Source organism: Rhinolophus hipposideros, assembly GCF_964194185.1.
Source record: "Rhinolophus hipposideros genome assembly, chromosome: 25".
Classification (NCBI taxonomy): domain Eukaryota; kingdom Metazoa; phylum Chordata; class Mammalia; order Chiroptera; family Rhinolophidae; genus Rhinolophus; species Rhinolophus hipposideros.
Window position 1 is genome coordinate 29,109,312 of NC_138071.1, and position 14,136 is coordinate 29,123,447.

The 14,136-nt window shown below is 53.2% G+C and overlaps 1 protein-coding gene across 2 annotated transcripts in view; it reads left to right on the forward strand.

The window, feature by feature from the left end:
- The window catches only part of RBM33 (RNA binding motif protein 33), an 83,864-nt gene extending 75,396 nt beyond the window's left edge, over positions 1–8,468 (forward strand). For both annotated transcript variants that reach the window (XM_081038818.1, XM_081038819.1), the window contains exons 17-18: positions 2,179–2,267; positions 2,566–8,468. In XM_081038818.1, coding sequence (XP_080894944.1) covers positions 2,179–2,267; positions 2,566–2,614 — 138 coding nt within the window. In that variant the 3' untranslated portion in view covers positions 2,615–8,468. The remainder of the gene's footprint in view (positions 1–2,178; positions 2,268–2,565) is intronic.
- Positions 8,469–14,136: the final 5,668 nt, after the last annotated feature.

Consider the following 14,136-nt stretch of genomic DNA (forward strand, 5'->3'; position numbering starts at 1 on the left):
CCAGGAAGGTCTGGTTGGTGACATTGAAGACGCCAGCATCTCAGTGAAAGCAGTCCAGTCATTTTGAAGTTAGCACATTGGGAAAGAAAATGGCAGGACAGTCACAGGCAGCCCGACCCAGGCTTGCAGATGTGGGCGTGGCACAGGACTTGAGGTTCTGAGGGACAAGAGGTGACTTGGAAGGAAGCCCAGAAGCGAAGGAGGGTTGTGAGGAGACAGTGTGGAGACACAGCAGCCCTTCCAAGAGCTCAGGCACGTCCCGAAGGGTCAGTTTGTGCAGCTGGGGGAGGATGGAGCTGCCGCTGGTGACGTGGACAGGAGGCCGTTACCACATACCTATGTCGGCGCAGAGTGGAGCGAGCAGTGCTTTAGGCAGGTGTCATGATGTGGACGAAGCAAGCCTGAGCTTGAGGCTCAGGGGAGCACAGCATCGGCACCAAAGGTGCCCAGACACATGGCGGTGATGGATGCCATTGTGTCGTGTGTGCAGGAGTGGGGGCTTAGTTGGTTTTGTGACCGTCGGCATGTGACGGGCCGCCTGAGGCGCTGCAGACTGCCCTTCGGGAACTGTTTGCTGCGTCATTCAGGTGCCCGCTGCCCACAACAGGTGAGAGTGAAGTGCGCAGAGAAGAGAGCTACCCAGTAAAGGGCCCAAAGGATCTGAACGGGCGCTGGGTAAGGAGGCGGCCTGCTGGGCCTGGAGAAGGAAGGAGGTCAGGGGACGAGTGCGGCAGGTGCCGTGACGGGCAGGAGGGTTATTGCACGGCCTTCAGTGCTTCCCACCCGTGCCCTAAATGTGGCTGCTTTTAAACAGTTTCACTTGGTGTTTAAAACACCCGATACTTTTGGCTTGAGGTAATTCCCGAAGGTGCGAGGACTCGTCGGCTGGAGGGAAAAGCGTTTAATTGACCCGTCAGGACTGCAGAATCTCTTTCGTATCCCACATTATAGTTTATGTGTACATGCACACGGGCTCTTCCTAGAAAGAGGAAGAACAGGGAAAAGAGGCCAGGATTCCCAATAGCGTGGACATTTGTCACTGTTAGGGACGTGTCTCATGGCAGTTGAGTCACGTAACCCCGAATGGAGTTACTGAGTGTGAGCACAGGAAGTGCCAACTAAAGGAGTGTTGGAACTTGGATTTCGCGATTTATAGCAGCTGTTAGCTGATCTCACACACCGTCTGGAGCTGCCTTGTCTCTGAAAAGGAAACAGTAGATCGGCGTGCAAGCTCCATCTGCATACCAGTAAACTGTTTGGGGGTGTCGGGGGCTCAGAATGAACGTGCAGACTTGAGAAGGATTTTAACTTCTGGTCCGTTCTGGGGGAATTCAAGTGTTTATATGAACACGTGCTACTGATTTGTAGAAGTACATATTTTCAAAGCAGAAACCAGTGATCATAAAGCCTTTTAGCTTTCAGTGCAGTGTTGTTTCCTCTTCCCCCAAAGAACTCACCAATATTTGCCGTTTTGTTGATAGGTTGAATATTGATCATTTACTCAATTCAATCCTATATCTAGAAAACAGGGTTGGTTTTTGAAAGAGGGTACAAAAATGTAAATGAAAGGGAACAGTCAGGAAGCAAATTGTAACAATGTTCTCGTTACTTGTACTGACTGAGAACCGGGTCATCCTGTGACCTAAGAATGTCACTGTAGTTTATGCTGTTTTGGCTGCTTGCTCCTCAAATTGAGCTTTAACCCACTTAGATACATGTAACAAACTGGGGTAAAAACATCAAATGTTTCTACCATTTTATATGATAAATGGTAAAAACGAAACTTCATGCCTTCATTTCACATTGGGAAATCACCCATAGGAAATAGTCACCACTGAAATCTAGAAACTTTTTTTCTCAGAAGAGGATCAAAATCTAGGTTCCATGGAAAATCATGGGACAGGAAGGCATGAGAGCACGAAGTGACTCCAAAGGTGCCTGCCCCCCGGGCGTCAGAGGAGGTGTAGAGGGAAGAGGGGCCCGTTGATGGTCAGATGATGGAGGTGTTCGCGCCGGGCTTGGTCGGGGGACTGATTCAGTGGATTGGTGAGAAAAATGGCCGGGGACGTCGACTTGGTTTGTGTTAGTGGTGCGCGTGTGGGCCGGGCTGAAACTCGGTGTGCAGTCTAACATGTGCATGCACAGTGAGGTACTAAAATGTGTGTTTTCTTTCTCTAGAGTCTACAGATGCTTCCCCAGCAGCGGAAAGCCATAGCCAAGTTTAAGGAACCAGCCCATGCGTTAGCGTTTCAGCAGAAGTTCCACAGGTAGCCGCTGCCTTCCCTGGTCCTGGGGGCGTGGGTGAGGACAGCCTCTGCCACCTGCTCTCTGTCCACGTGGCTGCCACTCCCCCTGCGTGCGTGTCCACCTGTCACCGCAGGGCCGTGCGTCCGTCCGTCCGTCATGCGCAGTTACCCTGTCGGTGTCTGGGGTTCTCTGTCAGTCTGCGCTTTGATGGAATAGATTGTCTTCAGTCAGGACCCACCTGCGCCGCCAGCTTTTTTCTGCCTTGGTAAGCTGACTGCCAAGGTGACTCACTGTTGCTGTTTCTTTTCGTTTCCACAGGCACATGGTTGATCTGTCTCACATAAACGTGGCCCTGATTGTTGAGTGATTCCTGACAGGGGAGCCTGACCTTGCACTGCACACACGCTGTGGGGTTTCTCTGCGGAAGCTGCCAGCGCAGGACCGCTCGAGCTGAGGGCTCTCTGTCCAGTCTTGTAACTTGTCCGCAGCGCCAGGAGCCCAGCTCCGATTCCGGGAGAGCTGAACTGACGGGACTGGCGGCTGGAGCTCGGGGTTAGGTTGCTTCAGGTTTTGTGGTCACCTCAGAGAACTGCAGTTTTTGTTTCCTTTTGTTTTCAAAGTGCTTCCAATGCATGTAGACATTGTTGTTCGTGATCTTCTGTCTGATCGAGCACCGTGACTTAGGTTCAGGAGACAGCGTCCGCGTCCCAGACGCTGAGTAGCTTTCACGGCAAAGAATATTTGATAATGGTTGCACTTATCTTCAGTGCAGGTAGACAAGTTTTCCCAGCCAAGCATACCTTGTGTGACCTCCTCAGAAAGCCCTCCAAAGGCTCTTGTAAAAACATGGATGGGCATTTGGGTGGTTGTGATTGACAGTTGCGTATTCTAGAAAGCAGGGTGAGAGGGTGCTTGGGGGTGGTGCCAGTCGTGTGGCAGATTCTGCTGCTTGTAAAGATTCCAAAAGGCCAACTGCGTATTCCTAGTTCCAGAGGGGCCCACCCACTCCTTTTCACTTGCCAGGTAAGGCGAGGACGCAGGTGGCCAGCACCGTGCGGCCCTCGTGGGGGGCCCCTGCTAGGTGGGCTGTACAGCAGACCTGCCAGGCGGAGGAGCAGCCTGAAGCTCGAACAAACCTGTTTGGTTTCTCCCTTTTTTTAAACATAGCCCCAAGTGGCATAGTCATAGTCATGTCACTGGCTCTGTGACGTGTGACATTCTTTGGGAAGTTAGTTGTCATTGTGTTAGCTTTTTTTTGAAGGTCTTTTGAGTGGGACTGCGCGATCCTTCAGACCTGAGAGCATGGTGACATTGGCCCTGGCATGTCACTGCTGGTGGCATGTGGTGTGAGGGATGGCAATGCCCAAAGTGAAATTGTGTGCCACCCATGACCCTTTAGGTGACATACTTAACTCCCCATAAAGCGACCTTAGTAAAATTCCTTCTGGGCAAACACTGAAAAAGTGCCTTACTGCGTTCCTGCTCGCTGAGGGGAGTCTCACTGTTCCGGAGGGACCCTGACGTGGACCCAAACCATGGGAGCAAAGGACACGAGGGCATATCAGACCTTTTAGCTGCATTTCATTCCTAAGGTGTCAGGTCAGGTTTAGTCACAGAATTAAGGCAAATGGCAGCTTGTTGGCCTTTGGTGCCTCTGGTTAGTGCAGCGGGGCCCAGGACGTGCATGTGATGCCCTGGGCGGCAACCAGGTGCCTGGACGAGGATCCGGGGCGTGCCAGTTTGTGCCATCTCGTTTGCACAGTTGCTCTTTTATGTTACTCTTTGAAATGAAATGGCCAGCACTGGACAAGAGTATCCAGACCCTGTGAGAGCTTGGAGAAGCGTTGATTCTCACACGGCACTGTGTGCTGAGCCTGGACATGTGGGTGGTGGCTGGCGGCTGCTCACAGGTCTCAGCTCACAGGTGTCGGCTCCTAGGAGACTCCGGGGAGCCCCCAGCTGAGGCGCCTAAGGCCCTGACTAGGCTTCGGGCACTGGCATGTGGGCTAGCCCCACCTCGAGATGCCGCAGTACAGCGCCGTCACTGCCCACGTGTCACAAGTCGTGCAGGCGTGTTTATGTGTAGGCCCATAGTGGAGCCAGCTCTGACCACAGCGGGCTAAGTGGTACATGGTAAGTTCAGTCGCTGCATGTAGCTCCAATGAAGAGCCATCCAGGCCTCTTCCCCAGCGGGCGGCGGGCAGTCAAGGACTTACTCTCTCACCAAGGACACTGTGGTGTAGTAAGATGAGCTGAACACATTTTTGCCACTTTCTAGAAATAGTCTGTGTGTTTTGTGGCTTTGAAACCAAAAATCTGCATGTTGTCTGAAAGTAGGCATTTGAGTGTCCTGTTTTCTAGTTAGCGAGGATAACTAATCCTACGTGGGCAATGTGGCTACTTCAAGGTCTGCTTTTGGCCATGCTCTAGTGTGACGTGGGTGCAGGGCACACATGCACGCACGCAGGCTTTCTCTTGCTCCAGTTCCTGAAAGCACTGCTGCAAACGGCTCCATGCCGGGGGCACCCAGCACTGGGAATGGGCTCTGTCCCTGCAGCGAGGCCCGTGACAAAGTTGAGTTTCCTTGGAGGAAACTGTAGCAAAGGGAAGAAGCAGAATGAGAAAGTCATGGTATTTCCATTTTCGGTGCACTTCTCGCAGCGAAATCAGACCACCGTAAGCCGAAGTCTTGGAAGATCTGCTGCAACCATTATCTCTGTTCTTTCTCCATCATGCGTTTAAGATGAGATGCAGAAGCATTCAACAGACTGTGTAAATAGGGGCCTTTTAAAATTAAAATGTTATTGGAAATGCTTTCAGTTCAACAACACCCTAGCTGTTTGTTAGTTCTTTTGTGTTGTCTTATCAAAGTTCGATGGATACAGTTCCATTATTGTTGATGTGTTCGTGTGTGTATTCGATTTTTATAAAGATGGGAGTAAGTCAATACATTTATCCTGACCTGTGTATTATTTGTTCACAAATTCAAGGAGCTTAAAGCCAGTAAATATCAGTATATCTCAGAAGGCAAATACAGCCGGTGATTGTGTGGAGACAAATTACTTTTTTTCACCTTGCCTTGTTTTGATTTTGTGCTGTAATGTAAGTTCGCCCACCGTAGCTGCCGACCTGAGCATAAGCATGCATTGCTGTTGGTCTGGCTGCGTCTGGGAGGTCCCTATCCTGACGTCCTTCTAAAGGAGCACTCTCGCCTCTCTTTTTTCTAAAAGAATGTTGAGGGTTCCCTCTCTCTGGACAGGTAGCACCCTGAGTAGCTGCCTGTGGCCTCACCCTACCTGGAAGGGACTGGGCAGGGTGGCGGGGGGGGGGGGGGGGCAGGGCTTCCTTGTAAGCACATTGATTTGGGTCGTCCTTACCTTGATTTGTAAAGGTCCTGGGGAAACGATTGTTCACGCTTGGTTCTGTAGCGTTTCTGAATTGTGACAGAGCTTAGATCCTGCACCAGCATTTTGCCTAATTCTGCAAACAGATGTGGTTGCTGGGAGGGGGCCGGGAGAGGTAGAGGGTGAAGGGGTAGGCGGAATGGTAGGCATGGGGGGGGGGATTTGCAGAATGAAGGGGTTGTGACAAGTGTCAGGAATAAACTGTTCTAACACACTGACTTTGGGGGTCGGCAGTCCAGAGGAGAAGCATGCAGCTGGTGGGACGTGGGGCTCTTGGTAGGTGTCTGTTGGACGCTCTGGCCACAGGGTGGGAGGGCGCCCTCACCCGCCAGGGTGCCACCTTGTTCTCGGTGGCTGACAGGAGGACCTGGCTGCCTCGTGTGGGATAGATGAGCCCCGAGGCTGGGCCTTGCTCATAGAGCTGGCTTTGAGAAGCTATTACTACTTTCCTTTTTCTTTTGGCTTTCAGGTTTTTGTTCTGTTTATTTTGTTTTTTATTTCTGTTGTTAAATGGAAGGTAAGCTCGTCTTGGTCATAGACCACTGGACTGACAGGGACCCTGTTGAGAACAGTTAGGTGTGAGAGAGGTCTGTGTGCCCTGGAGCCCTGAGCGCCTCACTCCCTCCCATCGCCCCCTGGGGAGACAGCCCACCAGGCACTGGCTTCAGGCTCCTCGCTGTCATAATGCCCTTCCCAGGGTCATTATTAATTTTCCTCCCTTCCTGCTTGACTCCACCTTGACTCCCTGTAGCAGGTAGAGCCCCTCCCCTTTGTTTGTTTTGTTTGTTTGGAGGGGGGAGAAAATACTTGAAAGGTATGGTCGGTTCTTTACAGATTTTTAAGTGACATTCTAAAGGAGAATTCACTAACGGAGGGGGTGGAGGGTATGAAGTGGGACTGGAGATGCCCATGAAGGAAGTACAGCATTTAGATCATCAGTTAGGGAAGAGATTAGGCATTTTATTGTATTTGATGAGCATTTCAGGGAACCTTTTCAACTATTTTTAAAACTTGTGAATGAAGTGTTCCTTTGGACATTCTTAAAAAACAAGAGCTTCGAAGGCGTGTAGCCTTGAATTACTATTAAATCCTAAGGATTTTGTGTAAGGTTTTTTTGCAACCTCTTTACTTTTCATCACTTAAAGTGCCCTTGGTTTTATGTACTAGAACCAAAGCGAAACCCGCTGATTCATATTGGATCCCAGGTATACCTTCTGGTAACAGGTGGTTGGGGAGGGTCCTTAGTGTCACACGGTGTGGCTTCCCTTTCTGAAGACTGTTTACATGTCTTAACTCTCTCCTGTGCCCTGTTCTGGTAGGAAATCTTTTCATTAGATGGTCAGCTAACACAAGTATCTTTAGTGACAAGTCGCCTTTTCCTTTTAGTTCTAACCAACTAAAATGTAAAAATAGGTCTTCGTGTTGGTGTTTTGCTTTGTTTTATTTTACTAATTTTGAAAGGTACGCAGAAAAAAGCAGGCCCTTTAAAAAGAAACACCACGTAATGTTTAAATATTAATATGTCCCACAGAGTGGACAGATGTATTATTTTCATATCTTCTGTATTTAGTAATTTAATATACTCTAGAAACGAGGCCTCTTGCCATTCTTTCAACAAGACTGTCTTTTAAACTGCTTTCCAGTTGAAGGGCACGTGTACCGGACGCTGACTGTTAAGGGCTGTTTGAGTCTGTGCCCTGCAGTGTTGTGGTAGAATCTATAATTCAGGTCTTTACACACGCACACGCACACGCACGCACACACCCCACACGTTTACGCTGCTGACCGAGGAGCAAATAACCATTCAGTCTTATAATTCCGCTTTGCTTTTCACAGGCATGGGATCCGGACTGTTTCTCCTCTGTGAGGATTTCAATGCTCAGGCTTTAATCCCGCTGTTTAATTTTCAGGTTCCACCACAGCAAAACCTCACCCCGGTTTTTTTCATTGCTGAGCTGGTTCTCTGTGGGGGCGCTGCCTTCTCTGCTGCTGCTGCTGTGCTGGTGGCTGGGCCACCCAGCGGGACCTCTGCTGCCCTTCCCGCCTCCCCCTTGCTTGGAGCTCCTTTCCTGCCTGGCTCTGCCCTCTTCCCGCTGCACCTCTGGATGTCCTGCTCGGCGGACATTCTTGCTCCTCTCCAGTGTTCACATGTAGAATTCCGCTCTGGGGTGCGAGAGTGCTGTGAGTTGTTGCCCTGGGTTTGCGCTGGGGTCACTTCTGAACCTTTGCTTCGACAGGTTTCTGCTCAGGATTTCTTCCTCCAGGGCTTTGGTCGGAGAGAATAACGCTGGCATTCTGTTGTTTTGCAGTTGGACTGTGGGCGTGCGTGCGTGCGGCCGGCGGCGGCATTAATCAGCCCTTTGTTTTTGCCCTCTACTTCACAGGACCTCTTTTGCATGAGTTCACTGTTAGTAGTAGCACCTGGTCCGCCCGGAAGTGCGGCCTGTGCGACCTGGTCACTGCTCTGGCTGACCGTGGCCTCCCTAACCTTGAGGCGCGCGTGCAGCACGGCGGGTGTGCGTGGCTCTGGGGTGGGGAGTGCGCTGAGCGTCCCAGGCCAAGAGCGGGCTGGGTTGGCCGCCTCCGAGTGTCCTGGCAGGCGCTCTGCACGCGCAGTGGCGGGAGGTGGTGTGGCCTGTTGTACCCCCTTTGCACGTTGCACTAGTCACTGTAACACTTTATCAGGAATAGGTGTGAAGAACAGTAGTGACATAGTTGGAAAAAATGTATTGTGTGTATCATTTGTGTGATTCCATACTGAAAAATGTGTTTGAACTGTATTGTAATTTGAAAGATGTGTTAATAAAGTATCTTGCAGTTCCCACTTTTGTTCTGTCGCGTCTGTGTCACCACTCGGGTGTGGCCCAGCCCTCCCCTTGCGCACGTGGTCAGGGCACTGCCTCCGTCCTCTGGACGGCTGGCCCAGGTGGTATTCCCCACGTCCCCACCCCTCCCCCTACCCACCCCATCCCGACACCTGCACTCCGTGCAGCCGTGGGCCTGGAAGCAGGTGTCTGGTCAGTGCCCCTGTGAAGGTCACAGCGGCCGCTGGGCTCACCCCCATTGCACGGTCTGCACGAGGCTGAACTGACCACGCAGATGGCATCAGATACGTTCTGTTTCTTTGGAAGTGGGGAGAGTTAGTCTCTTTTTAAATGTTTTAAAGCGTGACACATAATTGTTACCATTGTTCACAGGACGTTTGCGTTCTAACACTGATAACTGAACGTGGAGGCAGCCAGCCACCTGCGATGGGTCCCACTGTCCCTCCGCCCGTGTGTTTACCTGCACACTTGGCACCAGCGCAGTGGCCGCTGTGTGTGCATTTGCCATTGAAAGGATCATCATTGCTTTTCATGTTGCTACAAATTGCTCATAATTCAAAACCTATTTTGAAAATAAGTTGTTTTAAAAATACAGCACTCCGGGAAGCACTGTTAAAGGAAGACATTCAGGAGACCAGGTGTTCACCTGCATGCCTCCCCGTGTGGAGGTGACAGGCCTGCTCTCCCTGGCCTGAGTCCTGTCCGCATGGCGGTTCAGGTGGATGGCTCTCACTGGCCCCACGCACTCGTCACCTCTTGAAACCCACCTTTCTTGTCTGTCCAACGGCGGCTTAATTGTGAAGAGGAAGCAGAGATGTCCTGGGCGGATACGACCGCCAGGCCGGCCCAGCGAGCGTGTTTAGTTCCCTTTGTTCCTGGATGTGGGTGGGCGGCACGAGGCTCATTGAGGTCCCCATGTCCTTCACAGGATGCAAGAACCGTCTGTGTTACTCCCGAGGGGTGACTGTCACCCTCCCTCCAGTCCCGGCCACCTGTTGCAGGACTTGAGGCCTCAGCCATTCTCAGTGCATTTCACCTTGGATGTACACGACCCAATTCTAGTGACACTGGCAGAAAAGGGGTGGGGGACCCAGCCCTGCCACAGCAGGTCGGCCAGCCAAGAGGCAGGGGGTCTCAGTACAGGAACCTGGCTCCACTCCAAGTGACACCCACTGCTTCACTGACAAGAATGTGACCTTGGAAGGTACCCCGCATTTCATCAGTTTTCCCCAATGGTAAGCGTGAGAAGGAGAAGGCCTCCGTCTGGTTTTAAGTGAGGAGGAAAGAAGTGGGGAGAGGCTGATTTGGCGGAACACATTGAGAAGGAAGTGATTAATTTCTCAGATCTGATTTAAGGGAATTTTTAAACCTAAATCAGAATCTGAAAATGCCTCGTGATTAAAGCCAAGCCATTTTTCTTCCGCTTTGGCCCATGCTCCACGGATACGCCATTCTTTGTCTAAAACCCGGCCTTTGTTTTGTGTGATGGATTCTACAGAAAATGGGCCCCCAAACACCAGAGCTGTTGGTGGAAATGGGTTACTGAATTTGGGAGCTCCTTGAAAGGCGGCTTCTTGTTTTCACACCTTTGTAGGTGACGGTGTGTTTGTGACAGGCGGGCAGCCTCACAGACTGAAGGTGTGGAGGACTTTTGTGTGGGCTCCTCCATCACTTCTGTTGAAAAGCTGCTGCTGAGTCACCAGCCATCCCCATGGCACATTTTGCCTGTGTCAGCCAACAGGCTTTTACTCAAAAATGTGTTTCTGCACTTGAAGATGATTTCCAGTCATGTCTGAAGGGAAACCTGGCGCTGGGAGCGTTTTCTAGGGAGAGTGCTGCCCAGGGTACCCCACGGAGGGGAAGCTTGGGAGGGCTGTGCTGTGCGCAGCACAGTGTCACGGCCACCTCCAGCCCCACGCTCCCATGGAAAGCTTTGTTGCTGCGCTTGGGTGCTGCCTGTGGGCTGCGGCGAGGGGTGGAACCGGCCCTGCTGGTCCAAGTTAGGTCCCAACAAGGGAATCTTGAAGAGCTCCATTGTGCCCGTTCTGGCCAGATCCCCAGCAGTGGTCCCCCGTCCTGGGGTCCCCAGGGCACAGAGCCAGTGCTTCTGGTTTACAGAGGGCTCTGAGCGACCGGCCAGCCAGAGCAGCCTGGATGGCACGTCCATCCACTCTGGCAGCCTTTGAAAGGGACTCGGATTCCAGACAGGGTTAAGGTGGCGGGTGCTGACCAAGTACCGAGTTTGTGTCCAAACGTGTGCTTGGTGATGGGACAGGATGGTGATCACCCTCCAGGCGTCCCACAGGGACAGGGTGTGGAGTGAAGGCAGGGTAGGGGGTGGCTCGCAGGTGCCCTGGGACCTGGACCCCAGGACAGACCAGGTGGGGTGAGAGCAGATTTGCATGAAAGACACCCCCAGCCTGGAGGAGGCGGGTGGGTGTGACAGGTTCCAGTACCCTGCCATCTACCAGGGTCACCCTCTCCCACATCACTGCCCTCGCCTAGGACCATGCCTGCCCCTCCCCCGTGGCTGACCTTAGCTCACTTCTCTCCACTGTTCCTTTTGTCACTATTCTTAGTGTCATTTCCACACCTGTTTTGAAGCAGCTAACACCCAGCCTACAGTAAGTACAGTAATTCCGTGTGGACATGTTCCCCTGAGCTCCCAGTGCTGCTCATAAAGGGCTGCACAGAGGGCCACGCCGCAGGTCACAAGGCTCGGAGTAGTGTCACCGGCTGGAAGCCATTGCTTTAGCGTCAGGAAGGTGCAGGAGCAAGTCCCGGGAATCCCACGTTTGAGACCCACCCCTTTGCTGAAAATATAAAATTGTGTTAACAGAGGACACCCCCCCCCCGCAGGAAACCGCTGTCAGGGACGCATATCCGTTCCCCATGTGACATCCCCAGGTGCTGATTCCGTCTTCATCCGTTTTGGGGTCCTTCCGCTTTGGGGCAAGGCTGCTGTGCGCCCCTTTGCCCAGCTCCTCTGGGTCAGGGGTCCCTGCAGTAGCTCCGTGGCCGCCCGTCTCGTCCCCAGGATGAGCCCAGGGGCCGTCCCTCTGGAGGATGAGTGCTGCGGAAGGAGCACTTCCGTGGTGACAGCCTATCCCCTCCTCTGAGTGCTGATTCCTGAGAAAGCGCCCAAAGGCAGGTGGGGGCTTCCCTGCCCGCGTTTCAGAGCTTCCCAGCAGATGGCGCCCTACAATGGACTGTGCACTTTTCTGGGGACAGGACGCTGGAGAGGACAGGAAAGTGACGCTGCCTGAAATGCTCACTCTGCATTCAGTCACTCGTTGCTTTGTGCGCTCACTCCTACACTAGTCGAGTGTGTACAGGGTGGCTGCCAGGTGGCATTCCTGCAGCGACAGGCACTGAGGACAGCAACCAGCCGCCTCCACGGCACTGATCACACAAGTCTGTCCGAGCAGGACCTCGGTCTGGGGACCGTGCGTCCAACCCCTCCTTTCACACGTGGGGACGCTGAGCGAGACGTGGCAGGTTCAGGATGTCGCTGGTCCCGTGCAGAGCTGACAGCAGAGCCCCGCTCTCCAGGTTGCCCCAGCTCATGCCAGGAGTCACCCCAGGGGAAGAGAACACACACTTTCTTACCATGGAGCATATTTGGGGGATGCCTTTTGGGCACTGGCTTTGAGCCTGGAAAGACGAGTCTCATCACTTCATGGCTACGCTGCCATCTGTTTTCATCCCGGACTCCACAAGGCACACCCCAAGCGCCCCTGACCGTTGAGAAGTGCTAACGTCTCTCTCACAGGATGGAGACTTTCTGTCGTTTCAGACATTCTCCACCATCGTGCGCTGTGAGTTTTAGAAGTCGTCGTGGAAGCAGAGGCCCCACAACTCCAGGATTCACTGGGGACGGACACAGTGCCACCTGGATGGATTTAGAGGGCAAATGAAACAGAGCAAAACACTTAAAAACATTTTCAAATTAAAATATTTTTGCTTGCAACATATTGTCATTGAGGCAAATGTGGAAAATGTAGATAAGCAAGAGGAGGAAAAGGAGGTCTCCTGGAAGGTCACCACCCAGACACGCATTGTCAACGTGTCAGGGTACCCTGCTCAGCAGTTTTCTACGAATGCACAAATGCACACACTCTCATACGTGCGTGCACACTCACCCTCTGACACTATCCAGCTGTGTGTGGTGACCACGTGCTCCCCGCCTTTCTGTGGTGCAGGAAGGGGGAGCAGTGGGAGCTCAGCCTGGCCCCAATTCGCTCTGGGCCGTGCTTGTCCCTCGGGGGCTGTGGTAAATGTGGGGACCTGAGGTCACAAGTGGCAGGAGAGGAAGCCAGCTTGGAAGCCTCCCCAGCCCCCTAGAAACAAGCCTCTGAGACAGCTGGCCAGGGGGACACCGTGTGACCAGGCGTGCCAGCCGGGTCACCAGGCCTGCCCAGTGACAGGGTCCACCTGGAGCTGCCACCCGAGAAGCTTAAGACTGCAAAGCCTGCTCCCTCTGCCTGGCACACTAGCAGGCAGCTGGAAGTATTTTTAGACTCATTTCCCTGACCTAAAAAAACTCATTTTTGACTGAACAGCTAGTCGTCAGGACTGACACGGAGGTCTTCCTCGAAATAGCTCGGCGCCCCAGCTGGGGAGGCAGGTGTGGCCGCTGTGTAAGGGACAGCACACGAGTGCAGGTGTCTGGGGCCCATGGGCAGCAGTGCACCAGGTTGTTTTAAATTACAGAACTGGGAAGAGATGAAATGGCGCCGGGGCTGGTTGTGACGGGCAGCTGTCAGCCCCTGGTGCCCACTGCCGCCTGTCCTGCCCCTCAGGCAGGTGTGGAGCGGCCCCGACGGCCCCTGTGGGACGACCACCAGCAACAGCGGGCCTGCTGTCCCAGGCAGGAGCTTAGCTCTGCAGATGTAAAAATAAGTTCATTCTTTGGAACAATCGAGTATGTTCCTTACACTGAATTGGGAAAACAGAAAATGGAGCAAGTCTGCATATGTGTTCAAAGCCCCTGAGGCCCCTGCTGCACCTTGTCTCAGCCAGGGCCGAGCCTCTGGGTGCCGGAAGCGTTTCCTCTTTGTCTTTTTGTGTCCGGCCGTGGAGCTCATTCCCTGACGCCGCAGGTGCTGCCTTTGCTGGGGTGAGTGCTCACCCCACCTTGAGAACTCCGGGCTTGACTCAGTTTCCCCTTTTGGTTCTCACCCCCCAGTCCTGGGTACTCAGCTTCCTTCGCTGTCTCCCTTCCTTCCCACCTCACACTCACTCACAGCCCTTGTGGAGAAAGGAAGGTTCCAGCGCTGGGAAGGGTGGAGAGCTGGGGCCAGGAGTGGGACGTGAAGGGTCTGCGAGGCGGCCTGTGGCCGTGCCCGGGAGCGCACATCTCACCAGGGTGTCTACGTGGTGTGAGAGGGAGGACTAGGCCGCCATGGGACCCGTCCCCTCTGCCTCCGCTGCCCCTCGAGGGGCGAGCGCAATGCTGGACGCTGCCTGGAGGAGGCGCCCTCCCCACCCCCCTCGCTGGCTCTGATCCAGAGCAGGCACTTGAAGGCCCCCCACAGCTCGCAGGCAGGCCTGCTCTGAACAGAAAGAATGAAACACCTCAGAGTGCTGCAGGGAGTAAGGGCAAAGCGTTTTTACGACACTTGGGCGTCAGTGACATGGATGTGTGTGGGTGGAGAATG